Source organism: Prionailurus bengalensis, chromosome C2, assembly GCF_016509475.1.
Source record: "Prionailurus bengalensis isolate Pbe53 chromosome C2, Fcat_Pben_1.1_paternal_pri, whole genome shotgun sequence".
Lineage (NCBI taxonomy): Eukaryota > Metazoa > Chordata > Mammalia > Carnivora > Felidae > Prionailurus > Prionailurus bengalensis.
In genome coordinates this window covers 25,663,474-25,684,033 of record NC_057350.1, presented here as the reverse complement: position 1 = coordinate 25,684,033, position 20,560 = coordinate 25,663,474, and the positions used below count along the sequence as shown (strand labels likewise).

The 20,560-nt window shown below is 34.2% G+C and overlaps 1 protein-coding gene across 1 annotated transcript in view; it reads right to left on the bottom strand.

The window, feature by feature from the left end:
- Positions 1-20,560, bottom strand: part of TMPRSS15 (transmembrane serine protease 15) — a 122,487-nt gene that overhangs the window by 76,952 nt on the left and 24,975 nt on the right. Inside the window, 5 exon segments of the mRNA XM_043593821.1 lie at positions 4,403-4,552; positions 5,172-5,312; positions 6,392-6,498; positions 11,714-11,822; positions 18,017-18,148. Coding sequence (XP_043449756.1) covers positions 4,403-4,552; positions 5,172-5,312; positions 6,392-6,498; positions 11,714-11,822; positions 18,017-18,148 — 639 coding nt within the window.

Genomic DNA, 20,560 nt, shown 5'->3' with positions numbered 1-20,560 from the left:
GCTGGTTTTGGGTTTTATTTGCTGTTCTTTTTCTAGCTCCTTAAGATGTAAGTTTGGTTGTGTATCTGAGATCTTTCTTCCTTCTTTAGGATGCCCCGGATTGCTATATACTTTCCTCTTATGACTGCCTTGCTGTGTCCCAGAGGTTTTGGGTTGTGGTGTTATTATTTTCATTGAGTTCCATATACTTTTTAATTTCCTCTTTAACTGCTTGGTTAGACCATTCATTCTTTAGTAGGATGTTCTTCAGTCTCCAAGTTTTTGTTACCTTTCTAAATTTTTTCTTGTGGTTAATTTCGAGTTTCATAGCGTTGTTGTCTGAACATATGAACGGTATGATCTCAATCTTTTTGTACTTACTTAAGGCTGATTTGTGTCCCAGTATATGGTCTATTCTGGAGAACGTTCCATGTGCACTGGAGAAGAATGTATATTCTGTTGCTTTAGGATGAAATATTCTGAATATATCTGTTAAGTCCATCTGGTCCAGTGTGGCATTCAAAGCCATTGTTTCCTTGTTGATTTTTTGATTAGATGATCTGTCCATTGCTGTGAGTGGGGTGTTGAAGTCCCCTACTATTATGGTATCACTATCAATGAGTTTCTTTATGTTTGTGGTTAATTGATTTATATATTTGGGTGCTTTCACATTTGGCACATAAATGTTTACAATTGTTAGGTCTTCTTGGTGGATAGACCCCTTAATTATAATATAATGCCCTTCTTCATCTCTTGTTACAGTGCTTATTTTAAAGTCTAGATTGTCTGATATAAGTATGGCTACTCCATACTTTTGTTGACCATTAGAATGATAGATGGTTCTCCATCCCCTTACTTTCAATCTGAAGGTGTCTTTAGGTCTAAAGTAGGTCTCTTGTAAACAGCATATAGATGGATCTTGTTCCTTTATCCATTCTGCTACCCTGTGTCTTTTGATTGGAGCATTTAGTCCATTGATGTTTAGAGTGAGTACTGAAACATGAATTTATTGCCATTATGTTGTTTGTAGAGTTGGAGTTTCTGGTGGTGTTCTCTGGTCCTTTCTAGTCTGTCTTTCTTTCTTTCTTTCTTTCTTTCTTTCTTTCTTTCTTTCTTTCTTTCTTTCATCTTTTCTCCCCTCAGAGAGTCCCCCTTAAAATTTCTTGCAGGGCTGGTTTAGTGGTCACAAACTCCTTTAATTTTTGTTTGTCTGGGAAACTTTTTATCTCTCCTTCTATTTTCAATGACAGTCTTGATGGATAAAGAGTTCTTGGCTGCATATTTTTCTGATTCAGCACATTGAATATACCCTGCCACTCTTTTCTGGCCTGCCAAGTTTCTGTGGATAGGTCCGCTGCAAACCTGATCTGTCTTCCCTTGTAGGTTAGGGACTTTTTTTCCCTTGCTGTTTTCATGATTCTCTCTGTGCCTGAGTATTTTGTGAATTTGACTATGATATGCCTCGTTGATGGTCGGTTTTTGTTGAATCTAATGGGGGTCCTCTGTGCTTCCTGGATTTTGATGTCTGTGTCTTTCCCCAGGTTAGGAAAATTTTCTGCTATGATTTGCTCCCCTACCCCTTCTACCCCTATTTCTCTCTCTTCCTCTTCTGGGACCCCTATGATTCTGATGTTGTTCCTTTTTAATGAGTCACTAATTTCTCTAATTCTTAAATTGTGCTCTTTTGCTTTAATCTCCCTCTTTTTTTCTGCTTCATTATTGTCTATAAGTTTGTCCTCTGTATCGCTGATTCTCTGTTCTGCCTCATCCATCCTTGCCGTCTCTGCATCCATCCGTGATTGCAGCTCAGTTATAGCATTTTTATTTCATTCTATTTTTTACTTCTTTTATCTCTGCAGAAAGGGATTCTAATCTATTTTTGACTCTAGCTAGTATTCCTATTATTGTGATTCTAAATTCTGGTTCAGACATCTTGCTTGTATCTGTGTTGGTTAAATCCCTGGCTGTCGTTTCTGCGTGCTCTTTCTTTTGGGGTGAATTCCTTCATTTTGTCATTTTGAAGGGAGAAAAGGAATTAATGATGTAGAAAAATTAAAATTAAAAAAATTAAAATTAAAAAATATTAATATTAAAAAATTAAAAACACACATAGACACACACATCTAATAAATGATGCTAGATCCTAGGTGTGTTTTGGTCTGGGTGTTGAAAGTGGTTTGACAGATTAGAGAAAAAAAAGGTGGGGGAAGGAAATTGTTTGAGAATTTGAAGAAATGAATACACGGAAGTAGACTAAAATGAGATGATGGGAGTAAAATAGAATTTGAAAAAATTTACACAAAAGTAAAGAATATAGTAGAAAAAAATTGAAGAAAAATATTTTTAATAAAAATTAAAAATAAAAAATGAATTTTTCTCTTTCTGTATTCAAGAAAAAGAAAAGAAATGAAAAAGAGAAAAAAGAAAAAATCGTTTGAAAATTTGAAAAAGTGAATACACTGTAGCAGGCTAAAATAAAATGATGGAAGTAAAATATAATTTGAAAAAAAATTGCATAGGCAAGAAAATAGTAAAAAAATTAAAGAAAATATTTTTAATAGAAATCAAAAGTAAAAATGAAGTTTTTGTCTTTGCATCATGAAAAAGAGAAGAAATGAAAAAGAGAAAAAAGAAAAAGTAAAAAAAAGAAAATCGTTTGAAATTTTGAAAAGGTGAATACACTGAAGTAGACTAAAATAAAATGATGGAAGTAAGATAGAATTTGAAAACATTTACACAAAAGTAAAAAATACATTTAAAAAATTAAAGCAAAATATTTTTAATAAAAATTGAAAATAAAAATGAATTTTTTCTCTTTCTGTATTCAAGAAAAAGAAAAGTAGTGTAAAAGAGAAAAAAAAGAAAAAAACAAAGAAAGAAAATTGAATAGAAGGACCTGCTAACAGATTGAAATAGGACTGGAATTACTTCATTTTCCCCTAGAAGTCAGACTATGTAGCACTTTATAGTCCTTAAACTAAGTAGGAGGTGAGACTTGTGTTCTTGAAGAGCGTGGTTGGTCCAGTTGGGTGGGGCTCAGTGTAATGGCTCCATTCTCCTCTAGATGGCGCTGCTAGCCTACTGGGGTGGATTGTTGCCGCACTGGTAAATGCATATGCGCATGCGCGGGATAGGTGAGGCTTGTGTCACCCAAGTATCCAGTCTCTAGTGTCGGAACTGTTCTCCCGGATCAGCAATCGCGCACCCATCCTCTGTCTTCAGGTTTCATCCACTCCCTGCTTCTTCACTGTTCGTGACCAAGCTCCAGGCCGTACCTCTCTGCCGAGTTTTGTCTCAGATGCGGCTGTTTCCCCGGCCCCTTACTTCTGAAAGACTGCGGCTTTGACCATTTCCGCCCCTCTGCGGGAGGGTCTCACCGAGCTATGGCTGAATGCCAGCTGTACCCAGGAACCCTTGTGGGACCCTGCTGCTGCCGGTTCCTCGAGACTGCAGCCAGGTGCCAGCCCGCCCAGAAAAACTTCAAGCGATAGTGTAGCAGCAGCATTTCAGGGATTATGGGAAATCACAGTACACATCTGGCACCAGGCTTCACCCTTAAAGACCTTGTTCCAGCACCAGCGAATGTGGCCGTTTTCTGGGATCTGCTGGCACCAGGTGGCTTCAACAGTCTCCACCAAATGTCCTTCCAGCAATGGAACTGCTTTTCTCCGTGTGGTCCGAGAACCCCCTGGACCCCGTTCTGCTCCTGGGGATTCGCCCTTTTCACCCGAGCACCTACAGGTATGGAGCTGTGGAGTTGCAACCTTTGCGCTCCCCTTGTTTACAGTCTTAATGGAATTTAAACCCTCTCCTTTCTCCTTTCTCCCTTTTTAGTTTAGTCCCTGTGGCTGTTTCCAATTTTCCACTTTCTCTCCAGCTGCTTTTGTGGAGGGGTGCTTTTCCCGTATGCTCCCCTCCCCCCAGTCTCCGTCCTCTCTTCACCTGCAAACGCCGCTCCCTGCCTGCCTCCGGCTTCTGTCCCCAAGTTCACCTCTCCACACCACGTACCTGCTGAATTCTGTGGTTCAGGTTGTGCAGATTGTTGTGTTAATCCTCCAATCAGTTTTCTAGGTGTGTAGGACGGTTTAGTGTTGGTCTGGCTGTATTTCATGGACTCGAGACACACAAAAAGCTTCCATCCTGTTCCGCCACCTTGGCTCCTCCCAACAACCTAAGTCTTATCTGGAATAGCCTCTGTGTACTTTTCCATATTTCATGCATATACTGGGTAAAATAATGTATCTTTTGAAATATTCTCATTTGCTGGCCTATTTGATTACCATTTTCACTTCAAAACATTTGTTAGTCCATGATTTTTTTAAAAAAGAAAATCTGAAAAGACTACTTTTAATTTAATGCTGTTCACATTAAACTGCAGAAAACACCAGCTTCCCTTTGATTTTGAATTAAATATGAATTATACCTGAATAATTGCCAAAAGTATGGTCGAAATTTGGTCCAGTAAAAGGAGGAAATGTGTTTCCCTGAATCCTTTCCCATTCGTTATCATCATTTAGATCCTGGACCCAAAAACAAAAGCCATCTTCAAAATCACAGTTAATTTTCTCATAATCTGTGAATTAAAAAAAGAGGAAGAAAATACTTCAAATTTAGTCCACAGTGTGACTAATTGTAACCGATTGCATCAAAAATAATCTAGTCTTATACAGTCTTGTATATCTATAATTAAGTGTCATGCACATAGTCTTTTTTAATTCATCTTCATTCTGTTTCATTCCATTTAGTTGAAAAAAATAGCTTTTTGTTGCCAACTGTCTTAAATTAATATGCTTCCTATATCCCAGTAGGCCTTTAGCAAAGCAAGCTTCTTTTTCTTAGTATTCTTTAATTTTACATCTGATCTCTATTGGTTTACCCAGAATATTGGTCAATATTCTGGAATATTCTCAGAATTAATTTTATGCATATGTGTGTGTCTACATATATGAAACTTTGTAATTTTTCTGGAATTGATTATTTGATTCTTTTGAAGAACATGAACTATTTTCTAATTTCTCAATTTTCCTAAGTATCAAGGAGAGAGAGCTATACATGAGATACTCATTAAAGAACCTGCATAATAAAACAAATTATAACATTGTTCTAAAACTTTAAATTCTGCTACTTTTAAAATTCCATTACAATATTAGAGCATCTTAAAATTCAAAGGCTAAATAATAAACAATACTTACTATTAAGCTCTGTGCTATTAAATGCAGTATATGTCACAGTAAATCCAATATAATCATTTTCATCAGATTCTATAAGGAAGGTGGCAGTAACCTGGTTGGAAAAGACCCTAATTGTGCCAGGATTGGTTTCCCAGAGAGAAGCTACAAAACAAAAATGAACGACTATTATATACTTATAGATCTCTTCATCCATCTATCCATCCATCCATCCTTCTGTCCATCCATCAATTTATTATTCTATCAATTGATTCATCAATCTATATTATACCACTCAGTATAATGAGCATTAGTAATGATTAATTGGTTAATTGAAATATCTTTTCTCCTAAGTGTTAGAAAACCTCAAATTATTATACATATTTATGGTTTGAAAAAGCTATATTTTTGTTTTTAATTATTAGCTGCACAACACTATATACTCATAAAAAGAAAAGATGCATCCCTTTATTGAAAAAGTTCCTCTAAGAAACACATAAATTAAGCAGTTATAAAACTAAAAATTTGGCTCTATCAGGTATTGCTCATGCCACACTAATAATGGCTAAAGCTTGGTCACAATAATAGAAGCAAGAGTAGTTTTTTGTCTTTCTACCCATATAACGGTTGGAGCAGACAGAATAGAGTGGGCGCATGTATATTAGTGAATTCCCCGCCCTCTATTCGGCTTCTATTACTGTCCATGTATATAATGACAATGGTTATGAAAGGACAATACCACCTATACCTATCATTTAATGAGCCTACATCCTGGGGTAGCCATTGTTTTACTCGCTGTATTCATAACAGTCTTGCAAAAGACTGAATAGTAGAGTGCATGTTGAAAATAGGAAGACATTCTGTGAGTTTATAACCAATGCAATGTTAGAGAAAATGAGAACAATGATTTTCGAGGTTTGTCTGAATTTTGCTTAATGGGGAGAAACAAACAAAGCATAGTAGCCAAAGACACAATTATATTTCTTTGGAAAATTCCATCTTATTTTAAAAAATAGTTAGAAGAGGGTAATGTGAAGTAGTAACCATTTTACTACTAAGAAGATTGATCACATAGGGAACTAAATTGTTCATTTTTATAATGAAAACCAGTTTTGCCTTTTCCTTTCAGTAACTTAAATTTCAAGTCCATATTCAGTTTAAAATCAAAGTCAAAACACATCACTTCAAAGAGTTTACTACATATTTTCATTTTGATAATGGATTGTATATTTGTTTTAACTTACCTCTTAAAATCTTGTTTGTACCCACACCTTCATAAATATTTAATACATCTGTATAATATGTATTAAAGTCATCAAAGCTCAGTTTAATGGAGAGTCCTTGATTTACACTAAATTAAGCAAAAAAAAAGGTTACTACACTCTTAACAAGTTGTCAAAACTCTTTATGCATTCTAAAATTTGGATGTATTTTCTAATTGTGATTTAAAAATCACATAACATGAGATTGATGCTCAATGAATTTTTAAGCTTATGATACAGAACTGTTATCAATAAGCACAATGTTGTACAGCAGATCTCTAGGACTTTTTCCACTTTGTGTTACTGAAACTCTATACCATTGAACAGTAATTCCCCATTTCACCCTCCCTCTGTCCCTGGAAACCAGTATTCTACTTTCTGTCTCTATGAATTTGAATAGTTTAGATGCTTCATATAAATAGAATTGTGCAGTATTTGGCCCTCTGTGAAAAGCTTATTTCACTTCACATGATATCCTCAAAGTTCACCCATGTTGTTGCATATGACAGGATTTCCTTCCTTTAATGACTGAAAAATATTCCCTTGTATGTATGTACCACATTTTTTTAATTCATTTCTCAGTCATGGACATTGAGGTTGTTTCCACTCCTTGGCTGTTGTGAATAATGCTGCAGTGGGAGTGAACATGGGATTGCAAATATCTCTTAGAGATTTTGATTTTGACTCTTTTGGATAAATATCCAGAAATGGGATTGCTGGATCGTACAGTAGTTCTATTTTTAAAATTATGAAGAACCTCTCTGTATTGTTTTCCATCGTTACCACACCATTTCGCATTCTATCAACGGTGCACATGGTTCTATTTCCTCCACTTCCTCACCAAATTTATAACATTCTGTTTTTTTTAATCATTGTGATTTTAATTTGCATATCCTTGATGATTGTTGATGTTGAGCAACTTTTCACATGCTTGTTGACTATTTGTATGTCTTCTTTGGAGAGGTACCTATTTGAGATTTTTGTCCATTTTTTTAAATTAGATATTTGGTTTTTGTTTTGTTTGGTTTTGTTTTTTTGCTATGTAGTTGTAATAGTTCCTAATATATTTTGGGTATTACCACTTTATCAGGTATATGGCTTGCAAACATTACCTTCCATTCCATAGGTTGCCTTTTTACTCTATTGATTTCTTCCTTTGCTGTGTGGAATGATTTTAATGTGACATAATGCCACTTGTCTATTTTTGCTTTAGTTGTCTACACAACTAAAGGAAATCACTGTGATGACTAATCTTATGAAGACTATTTTTTTTTTATGTATGTGAGATATGATTGTGTGGTATTTGGTTGATATGGGTGTGGTGGATTTGTGGTATGTGTGTTGATTGCATATTTGTTGTTTATGTGTGGGGTGAATATGGTGTTTGTATGTATGTGTGTACTGAGTGTGTCTCATGTGTGTGATATGTGTGGTATTCCAAATGGTGTTTGTGTATGATGCACGCAATAGGTATGTGTGTTGTATTTGTGGTGTTTGTTGTATATGTGTTGTTTATATGTGGTGTGCGTGGTATGTGTCTTGTGTGAATATTATGTGTATTTGTGTGCTGTATGTGTGATTCATGTGTGGTATGTGGCTGGTGTATGCATGATGTATTTCCTATCTTTTCTTCTAGGAATTTTATGATTTCTGGTCATACATTTAGGTATTTAATCCATTTTATGTTGATTTTCTATGATGTAAGATAGGGTCCAATTTTAGTTTTCTGTATGTGAATATCCAGTTTTACCAACACTGTTTGTTGAAGAGACTGTTGTATTCCCCTTGTGTAGTCCTGGAACCCCTAACAAAGATCATTTAACCATAGGGTGTGGGTTTATTTCTGGGCTCTCTATTCTGTTCTATTGGTCTATGTACCTGTTTTTATGCTAGTACCATGCTGTTTTGATTACTGTAGCTTTGTAATGTATTTTAAAACCAGGAAGTATGAGGCCTCCAGCTTTGTTCTTTTTCTCAAGGTTGCTTTGGTTATTTAGGGTCTTTTATGAGTTAATATGAATTTTAGAATTCTTTCTTTTCTATTTTTGTAAGAATATGGCATTAGGATTTTGATAGAGATTGTATTGAATCCATAGATCATTTTCAGTAGTATGGACATTAATATATTATTACATTTTAACAATATTAAGTCTTCCAATCCATGAACATGAGATGTCTTCCCATTATTTGTGTCTTCTTTAAATTCTTTCAACTATGTTTTGTAGTTTTCAGTGTACAAGCCTTAACCTCCTTGGTTAAGTTTATTCCTAGGTACTTTATTCTTTTTGGTGCTATTGTAAATAGGTTTGTTCCTTAATTTCTTTTCTGGACTATTCATTGTTAGTGTATGGAAACACACATGATTTTTTATATGAATTTTGTATACTGCAACTTTGTTGATTTCTTTTATTAGTTCTAACAGATTGTGTGTATTTTTATGATTTTCTATATATGCAATCTTGTCAGTTCTTATGTGATCTTGCAAATGGTGGCAGCCATTTATACAAATTCTGCCTCAGTTAGGTCAGTTTAGAGGTGGGTGAGTGAGCCTGGTAGTGTGACCTCAGGACTCCAGTGTCAAAGTTTAAGAAGACATGGGAAGAAGAAATGAAGTAGGCTTCAGAGTGATTTCTAGTTTTTTAATTGAACTTTTGATGTCTTTAGGGAAGAATAAAATGAATTTTCCTTCATGTGTTATTTTTAAGCTATAAAGCTGAGAGATACAAGAGAAGCTCCTTAGGAAATTTTGCTTTCAGGATTCCTTTACTTTTCTTTATGTATAAAGTTGAAGGTACAAGAGAGAAACTAGTGAGTATTTCTTCTGACTCAGAAAAGCCAACTTGCAATAAAAATTTGGTCATTTATAGATAGAAGACTAATTAGAAAATCTAATATCTGTTTTTTATCATGTAGACATGGTTATCTTTTGATTTTTAAGGGAATGGGTATTCTTCTAAATATAACTTAATGCATTTTGTATTTTTGTATCAAAAATTTTTTTTAAAGCCCAGTTTTTTTGATAATTTAATATGGGGCTAAGCCCTTTACATTCATTACTACATTTAATAATGACTTTGGCCTCTGAATTTAGAGATGTTGAACTCTAAGGATGTAGAAATTTTGGGTCAAAGAGATTTAGTTATTAGCTAGAGATCACATATTTTGAATCTGTAGAGGGAAGATTTGAATTCATACAGATTGTCTCGAGTGCTCATATTCTTCATATTTGATTCTCTGCTAAATGTAGTTTTAATATAATTCCAACGATGGGCTGGTCTAGCCCAAAATATAGTTTAATTGCATCTTAAACTTTTCTCTACCATTTAATGGTCTTCAAGCTTATAGGAAACATGATTATCTTTATGACCCCCTTTGATCATAATTAGGAAAAACAAACTATCAAAGACAATGTATCACCATTGTAGTAACCAGTTTCAAGAAGAAAAACAAAATACTTAGGTTGTTTATATGATGAATTAATTCATGATTTCATCTTGAAGTGCAGTGTTTAGGGTAACATTTTAGGTCCTTTGGGGTTTGGAAATCATTGCTGCACTAATGGTGTATTTCTTAAAAATGGTTTTAAAAATTAAGTAATGGAAAAAAAAGTAAAAAAGAATAAAACCATACAAATCCTTAATTAACATAGTTTGATTGTTACATAAATGATATTACTACAATGGCAAAAGTTTGTTGGGTTCTCCTTATAAGCTCTCCTACAAGTGTGATCCAGTTTTATTAAACATTTAACAATTAAATTTAACAATTAAATTATATTTATTTGGTGTGAATAAAATTTCAAAGATTGCATGAAGAAATAATTTAGGATTCATGTTCTTTCCATTTTCAGAGAAAGTAATTTAAGATTTTTCTAAACCTTTCTGCTGACATTTTAAGTAAGGAATAGAATATTTTTCATTTTACTTGTAATCAATGCTAATAGCCATTTATAAATGCTTCTTTTTAAATTTGATCTGATTCTATTAGAAAAAATATCCCCCAAATTGGTTAATTCTTCACTTGACAAGTGAGCTGTCATTTTGAATACAAAATCTTATCTTTGGCATACAAGTAACATGTTGTCTAGAGCATGAAAACATATCTTACATGTGGCTGAACTCCAAAATAGAAATTATTTAAAGAGAACAGAATGTTCTTCTTCCCTTCATGAATTTGAAGGGAAATACGAATTTCCCTTCATATCCCATCTTATCTCTGGGGTATGTCTACACTAGGAAACAACACTGTGAATCTTTATGGAACCATTTTCTATCATACATGGTTGGCAAGAATGTGTTTGGCATTGCCTTATAACCTTCTTTAATCAGTTGTAATGTTGATTCTCCTAGTTTTCTAGTGAGTCATCACAATGATTAAAACTATTATACAGTAAGTTGGATCGGAAAACCACAGTCCTACCCAGCTGTTAAGAGAAATGAACTAACTAGAATGTCATTTATCAAAGTGAATTCCAGAGAACGTTTATTCTTCATGCTCTGTGGAGAAAAATGATCAGTGGCTTAAGATGATTTTTTAAAAATTTATATTGCTCATTAACTTATTTAAACTGAACTTAAAAAGTTATAATGAGTTTATTTCAGCTTTGCTTTTATTTATTTGAGTACAGATTATTTTCCTTTGGAATCTGGGAGGAACATCAGATACTGCTCCTGTGTACAAAATGCTTAGATAAACATTAAGGTCAATCAGTCTTCAGCAGTTTAGTTATTTGGATCATCATAATGATTGAATCAGTGGATTGAATTAAGAGCTTGGAGGTCAATATCATGTATTTGACATGCTAACTGATCTTAGTGTTATTCAAGATCTAGCTACTATTGTCTAGGAGGATGTATATAGAGGGTGTCCCCAACTCTTAATCTGCCATGACTAAATCACATCAGAGGACATTTTCATATAGATGCTGGCATAATGAGAAAAGAATCCCTGGTGGCCAGGATGCAAGTAATGGGAAATATTATATATTGCAGTATATAGATATAAATGTGTGCTGTTCACTTTGGCAACCCTTGATTTGTGCCAATCATAAGGGGCGGAAAGTTTGCCACAGAATCCTACGATGGCCCCATTAATTAGACAGAATTACCCATAGGATAGAAGAATGAGAGAGAAACTTTTTGAAGAATGAGAGAGAAACTTCTAGGACAGGTTATCAGTTGGGAAGACTGCTTCATAGCCAGTGAAAATGATTGTTAAAAAATAGACTACAATAGGTGGTAAGACTTATTGTATCAGGGAAAGACTTTATGACTTAACAACAGGGAATAGAAAATGATATATTACCGTATAATCCACTGGCAAACAACACTTGATTTAGAAGGTTTTGGGTAATGAACAGCCTGGAAGGACCCAGAAGTTCCAGTCAACAAAAACCTGCCATCACAAGCTGTGGCTGTGGAAAAAAATGAGAAGTCGTGTTAGACAAAAAAAACAGTCCTGGAAAGTTTTATCAAGTGAAATGGGATTCAAATGGGCTAATGAACCCTTCACAGAACAGTTATGACTGAATCTGTATGACTGAAATGATCCAATAGGAGTAGATCAGATCTCATGTTTAAAATCTATTGCCAATTTTCATATACTTGCTCATAACTCACCATAGATTCCTTTAGAAAAGCATTTTACTTCTAAATGCCCATACCTAAACTGCATTTTTAGTATTTGTCACATTTTTTTTAAAGTGAGTACCTTTCAAAAAATTTATTTAATGTTTATTTATTATTGAGAGATAGAGACAGAGCAGTGCATGGGAGAGGCAGAGAGAGGAGAGACACAGAATCCGAAGCAGGCTTCATTTTCTGTTAGCACAGATCCTGATGCGGGACTCGAACTCCCAAACTGCAAGATCATGACCTGAGCCCAAGTAGGACACCAACTGAGCCACGCAGGTGTCCCTATTTTTTCATATTTTTAAGGAAATAAATATATTTGAATTATAAACTCCTAATTTAGACAAATAACTACTATTTTTTGGTCTTATTTTCCTCATTAAATTGGAGTAAGGGTGAATTTTAAATATATGCATTCTGTGTTATGTCCTCCTGAAAATGATCACAATATGGCCAGGCAAATGATATATGTGGTGCCAGTGGCCTGTAGCAAATTCCATTCATCTGATCTATTCCACCCATCTTTTAAACTTCTTGCTTCTTTTGTATGAATTTGCTATCTCAATATTGTCATTCAATATTCCTGAATATGTCTTCTGCGTTTCATGACCACTCATTTTCCTCTTTTAATTCTTGTAGCATATTTACTTCATATACTCTCTTTGATGTCTCGTGTTATTAGTTGTCTTTAACTTATGTCTGAATCATTTCCAGCTAGTTTAAAATCTTACTTAAGGCATAAACCAGGAACCGTACCTCACTAACTTTTGTGTTCCCTTTACAGTTACAATGCATACTATGTGTTAAAAAATAAAAGCATTTTTTCACAATCTTTAATTTTTCTTAGATTATTTTCTATATACTTTTTACTTAATACTCTTGATACTACATTTTAAAATAATTACTCCTAGAATGTGTCCTTTTTCTCTTGGTAGGTTGTTAATTCCTTATAGGCCAGAAGAATGGAGGATAGGGAGATTTAAAAAAATTACTAAAATTAAATTTCTGCTCTTAGAACGTGAGACTTAGAATAAGCTAATGGATGGAAAACCTCATTGTAACATTATACAACATTTCTGTCAAGTAATTAAATACAAGCTATTATAGGACAACAAATATTTTATATGGACAAAGGAAAAAATTGACAAATTAAACAGCATATAGAAATCTTGGCAGAACTCTCTTGCTTTTGGTTGGCTTTTTGCTATTTTTGGTATTTTTTTTTAAAGCATAAGAAATCACTTTATGATTGTAAGAGTGTAAAATTGTAAATTGTAAGACTCAGTCTGTTTAAAAACAATGAGCTAGGAATTAATTGCATTGGATTATAACTTGATAACCTGACTCCCAGCTGAAGACAAAAAACAAAACAACAAATAAGCAACAAACTTGGAGAACAGAAAAGATAATCTAAGATAGAAGCATTAAGCACTGAAAAATCTTCGGAGATCTGGGAAAGGAAATGCAGAGTACTGTGACTTGTTGAGATAACTGAATCTCCTTATGTGTAATTCTTACTGGAGCAAATAAAGATGATTAAGGATAATTTGTATGATTTGAAAATAAACAGCAAAATATCTGATTATTTAATGCAGATTTAAGTAATTTTCTAGTTGTAAAAGGAAACCTCTCATTCACCCTCAACTCTCTGCAAACCATGCCAAATAAATGGGACAATTAATCCCTTAGCTTCAATGACTAGAAAAGTGAAAATAGTGCCTGCTTATATTTTAGGTGATATATGGAGCCTTCCAATCACTTTGTCAAAAAAGCATATGGACTTCAAGATTACAGGCAGTGCAAGCAAGTCCACTGTTATTTTAAATAGTTTATATTTGATGAGCAATCAATCTTGACAGTCCTAAAATGTAACTGCTATAATTGGTGGAGTATTTACTATGTGCCAGCCACTATTGTAAAGGTGTTATGTATGTATTAATGTGATCTTCACAACAACCTTACAAAGTTATGGGTGGGAAAAGTGAGGCACAGAGGGGTTAAGTAACTGGCAAAAGTTTTCCCAGATTATTAGTGACAATTCAAAGCCAGGCATTCTTACTCCTGAGCATACAGGGGTATACTACCTGATACCTCAATATATACAGCTATGGTGATGTTATCATTTACTCTTTGAACTTAAAAGGGGGGGCATGTGTGTGCAGAACTGTAAATAAAAGAAGAAATAAGATTTTTTTTAAAAATTCCATCATTTTCACTGTTCTTAAAATTAAAATAGGGCACATTGCAATAGAATTCTATGACAAATAGAAAGAAGCAAAAAAGATAGAAGGAAAAGGGAATTTTCCTTCTGGCTTAAGAATTTATAAAACCAACTCACAAATCTGGAAACATTTTAGGAATTCTTCACTTCTGCATACCCATTCACTACACTTTTGGGAGGTGGATCAGCGGCTCTGTGTTGTACAACAAAATTCAAAGTTTTCCAACAACCTGAGTTATGTCCCTGGTGGCAGGATAGTTGTAGGTTTGTCACACCCTTTTTCAGTCCCTTCTGGGTCCATCACTAGGCTGCACTTCCAATAATGGGCCATGTGACAGATCCTGGCCATGAAACTGTTGCGGAAGTCATTATGTTTATTTCCAGAGGTGATTCCTAAAAAGATCTTCTGAGACAGTCTTCCTTGTCTGTCAGTGGGTTGCAAAGGATCCAGGGGAGGACAAGAGACAGAGGGGATGAGAAAGGAGCTGGTTTCCTGGATGTCTACACAGAGGGCAGCCCCTTGGATCAGGATGTGATAAATAAACTGTTACTATCTTAAATTGCGAAGATTGTTTACCATAGTACTTAGCCTATCCTTAGAAATATGATCAATTTTTCCAGTGTGCTATGAATTTGCTGACTTTCAGTAGGAATGGGCAATCTGCACATCCAGTTCTGGTCTAAAGGGTCATTGATGAATTCTTGCATGTGACTGTTAAGAGTATTCTTAAGAAGCATATTCTGAAAGCATTAAAAAAAAAACCCCAAAACACGATAGTATTGAGGTACTTATAATAGAAATGTTCAGAATGCCAAAATATTATTATTTCAAGGTGTCGACTCGTTCTAGGGGCCTTCTCATACATTCTTTCATTTAATTTCAGGACGTTTCTGGAGAACCTAATATTACACAAGACAATGAAGGGGGATAGCCTTTCAGCAAAATAGATCTAACCCAGCCATGGATAAGTATGATAACTGGCGTTCAGGATTATGACTTTTTAGACTGCATAGTGCTTTACGGTGCAGCATGAAAAAAAAAAATCCTGAGTGGGAGATAAATGAGCCTGTCAAATAATATCAGGCATTTACTGAGCTCTCTGAAAGGTGCCTGTAATGGGAGGGGATTCCTAAAAGTTATGCTCTCAGAACCTCCTGAGAGCTCCCTCTGCTGGCTGAATATTTACTAGTTGTGCGCTTGCATAGGGCACTGAACTCTCCAGGATATATAAAACAAACATGATCTATGCCCATCCACCGAGGTCTATTGTGCACACATACAGAGGCATGCAAACAATCTATAGAGACGGTTGACAACTTCCAAATAGGTCTGAACATTGGTCTAAAGGCTGTGAGTCAGCATCTTTCCTTCTCATAGGTCAGCTAAAAAGCGAACTTTCCTGCTGATGCCATTCTAATCAGAAGAGAAAAACAATTTTAAAAACTCTTGGTTCAGCTACAGTCAGCTATAAGTTGCATAAGACCTAAATAACTAAAGACTAAAAAAGGAAGCTATGTGAGGAAGTCAACATTAATGTGACTCTATTAATAACACATACTAGAATTAGAGCTCACAGCTGGAGAAAAAAGAAAGAGAGAGTGCACAAGGGTCAATTTCATAGAGAGAGAATTCTCTTAAATTAATTTTTTGGGAATGTAGATTGATGGACACAAGCTTTCACATAGAAATTATGCTATTAGATGATCAGGTTGGTGCTGAGGTGAAGTGCACTAGGTTTTTGGGCTCACCATCATTAAGGATGAATGATGAACAAAACAACTTATAGGCCTGAATCCTAGCTGGATAAGGATAGATTAACTGATTGATTAGTCCACATTTATTCCACAAAGGCTTTAAATTTGTTTTCCAAGATAAATATAATGCTAATTTTAAAAATCAAATAGCGAAGAGAGCCAATAAAAATGAAAAATGAGCATCTAGAGACTTAAGAAAGTTAGTGACATGGATGGTCTGTTGATACTAAAGTTCACTTAACACAAAACCTCCATGACGTTGAAAACTAAAAATGCAGTCTGATATGTACTTAAGGCAAATTTAAAGAATTAATTCAGTTCTAATGCCAAGGCTCATGCCATTAATTTATAGTGACTTGGAAAAAGAATTCATGACCTTGTAACTTATTTTAGGACAAATTGTTACACTAACATGATACTTCCACGGTTATTTTTGGAGATGCACTGACATTACTTTACCATGAACATTATTAACTCCATGACATTGAAGACCAAATAATAATAGGTGTAGTACATTTTCTGATTATTGAACTCATCTTACATATTTCCCTCTACTTAAGTTTATCAATTATCATTATATAGGCTTAAAGCTATGTGTCTAACTTTGGCATTCATTAATCTTTTTGAAATATTAAGAAACATCACCTTTGTTACCTCATGATGGCACACTTGTATCATATTCTCCCTGAAAAGCTTTTGGAAACTGCCTGGAAACCATAGCAAAAAAAGAATGTTGCTTTCTTCTTCTTTGAGTAACTTAGTTATATAAAATAGATTAAAAAATATTCTGTAGCCTGCACTTTCTTCCAATATGCTCTGAGTGCACTTCAAAGTATGTAGTTAAACTTTGAAGGTTTGAATTTTATCAAAGAACATTTGAATTGGGATTGCTTAGTAGAAGCCTCTTTAGTCAAGTTGCCTTTTTTTTGAGTCGCTCCTGGAAAACAGACCAACTGCCTGTCTTTTAAAGTGAGTGCCGAGTGGATAGGTAACTTTTTAAGCTTTGGTTGTTTTTGGAGGACTCATCTTCAATTAATGTCATACAAGAAGCACAAAATGCAACAAATAAAAGAAGAGCAAGTGTAGAAAGTTGTAACTACAACCTTTGTACATTTCAGGAACTAATTATGCTCATGGTCAATTTTAAGACTGATTATAAACCACACCACAGATGTGTTCAATTCATGCTTTCTGTTTAATTGTTTAAGAAAAAATTATAAATTAGAATTGTTCCTATAATTCTTCACCTTGCTTATCAATCTATATTTGTAGTTATGTGATAATCTTTCATATATATGCTGCACAACTATCAAATGAAATAAGTCAAAAAGTAAATATGTTTAAATCACTTAGAGTCATGCTTGGCATATAGTAAGTACTACTTAAGTGTATAATAATAATAATAGTAATAATAATAACACTTAAAACAGATGCCAAAGTTTACAAATAAAACATGGATGTTTTATTCATAATACAAGATCTTATTCATAACTGTTTCTATTATTCATAGAACTACAACTCAAGTACATTTTTTCTTGTCTCCATGTCAAAGATCAAATAAAAGCAACAATCAAAATTAAGGAGCAGCAATTACTGAGTTAGAAGCCATTGAAATCACACACACAAAAAAGATTGATATTATGGTGTAATGCTAAAAAAACATGAAAGTGCATTCAAATTCATAATAGTTTGGAGTAGTTTATTAAAGGATGAGAAACAATGACATTCTCTTCCCTCATTTATGACAAACATTAATCACAGCATTGTATCCATAAACATCAAATAGAATTCCACTTAATCAGTGTCTAATATTGCATAAAATAGATTAGAAAAATATTAATATAATTATTTTTTTAGATTTTGTATTAAATTATAATCATGTGTATTGGAATATCTCTTTCTCCAGTAGTTTCTGGTATCTGAGGGATATGTGTTTGTGTGTACACAGTGAGGGAGGATGAAAAAGCAGTGGGGTGAGAAAATGTGGGGGACATTACTTACCACAAGTGTCATTGTCTTCATCAGAGCCATCTGGACAGTTAATTTCTCCATCACAAAATAAATCATTTGCTATGCACTTTAGACCATCAGCACAAGGACTAGAACCAGGCAGGCATTCTATTGAGACATTTCCTTTAGAAAAAAAAAGATTGAATTTGTAAATTTCTTGCATAGTACATTTAATTGCCAACCATATGTACAACGTTTGGATATTTATTACGTATTTTTTGTCATTTAGGTCTTTACTCAGAGCATGTATTTCAATTTCCAAAGTAAATATTCATTTCATTTAATTAATTAGTCATTTGTAAAAGAAGCTTAAAATTTTAAATTTGGAAAAGAAGATATATATTCCTTCATAGATGTTGAATATGAATGTTTAATTTCTTGATTTTAACCTTGATAAATTAATACTATAGTTTGGACATTTAGCTCCTAATGATTACACCTCCTACGATTGTTTATACGTGTTCTGCGGGGCAATTTGTTGGAATGTTTTTCACATTATCTGCAGTATCCAGTAACCACTTCATTTACTTATAAACTTATTATTTGAAAATATGGGGGCTGAAGTAACGTTTACATTCTGCAGAACAAAATTTGTTGGTGATGGCCATTTTATAGTAGAATAAAACACTTAAAATTCCCAGTACATGGCTACATTGAGCAATGAATAAACCCAATCGCTATTTCCATTCAGTATTTCTTTGCTGCTTGAGTCAGAGATTCTTAGTGGGAAAGATACAAACATTGCCCTGAAGAATTCTATACCATTCTCTGACCAGAATCCGATCCATTTGCTCTCCTCAGCCTGTCTTGTGCTTCACCTGCTCCTCTTCCATATGCCTACATGCAGGCATGGATCAAGAAACACATTTTACTTCTAGAAATTAACTTGGAAAAATTAAGTGCGATCCTTAAAAATGGAATATTCTGCACTGCACTGCCATCTGCTGGGTTTTAAAAATATATTTGATTCTGAAATTTCTCCTTGTGTTCCACAAAATTAATTGGGAAAATGAAAGTGCATGTGTCAATTAATCTACTAAGGTAATACCTAATTTGGGACATTTATGGACAGTATTGCTGGGGATATATTCAACTAAATTAGACTTTTGTAATTGGCTCTAATTAAAATGAATATAAACCAGTGGGAAATTCATGGATCGATCACCTAACATCTAAAACAGGACACGATAAAGATCACAGCCATTGTAAAGGACAGAGCACCCCCATTTAAGGGAATAAAAAATGGTAAACATGGTATTGAATAAGCCCAAAAGCATATTACAACTGTTGATATATATGAGATACTTATATAAGAGTCCTTAGTCATTGAATCCCTAATCTAAGAAAGGCATAGCATTGATAGTATTCCATAAATGCTTGCTAAATAACAAAAAAGCATTATTCTAGGAAATCTATATATAATTTTAACAGTAGTTAATAGGTCTAAGTATTTAGCATTTAAAGGAACAATTGAGGAATACAGCTAAGAAGATGTATAATTTTGTCTGTCCTAATGCTTCTCATGGGAACTTCATGATGATTCACATGTCTGTCTGTGGCTTACTGAACTCTATAGATTGAGCATCAAAGCCACACTTGCAAGTGGTAACAATTGGGATCTTTTGATCTTATTAATGATCATTTATTCACTACACAAGTATTTATTGTTTATTTATTTAGGTCAAAAATTTTTAAGGAATGGAGATAAAAGGATGACTAAGACATAGCCTCTATTCTCATGAAGCTTGGACTTTAGTGAAAAACTAATTCATTAACTTTTTTTTTTTTTAAAGAGGTATAAAAAAGTGCAACGGGAGCACCAAGGGTTAGGCAATTATTTTCCTTTTGAGTCAGAAACTGAAAACATCTTCATATAAACTAGGTTTTAAAGGATTCTTAGAAATGTACCAGGGAGAGGGAAATATGGAATGCATACATGGTGATGTGACAAAACACATCAATATATGGAACACAGGTAAGTCTAAACTTATCTCGATATTTGTGAAGGCCATGGCAGGAAGGGAGTTTGGTGTCAAGTCTAAAAGAGTTTTCTTTAATTTTTTGTTAAATGACGGAAATATTTTTTCTGAAATTTTTTGCATATGTGTGGTATAGTTAGTCCATGTGTCATTAAGGCAACCCTGGGACCAAGTGGAAAATCAAGTAGAGTAAGGAGGCCAACTGAGAAGCTGTTTTTATGGTCAAGGTGAAAGTGGTTAAGGATTGGAACTCTGACGAGCTCCTACTAGTGGATAAGGGTAGGAACTTTGCCCTGGTAGAGGAGAGTACAATTGCTATTTTTCAAGTGGAATAGATGAATTTTGGTGACTAGATGTGCTCCTGACTGGAGAGGTGGAAAAAAGGACACTTTTGGAGTGGCCCATTGAATTATTCACGGTCATTAGTCACCACAGTAATTATAAGAGGAACCCCTGGGGGGATTAGAAAATGATTCTAATTTGAAGTATTTTGATATGAAGGTGGAAATATTAGGTACTCTAGTTTGGGTTGTACTCTATTTTCCCAGACTCTGTT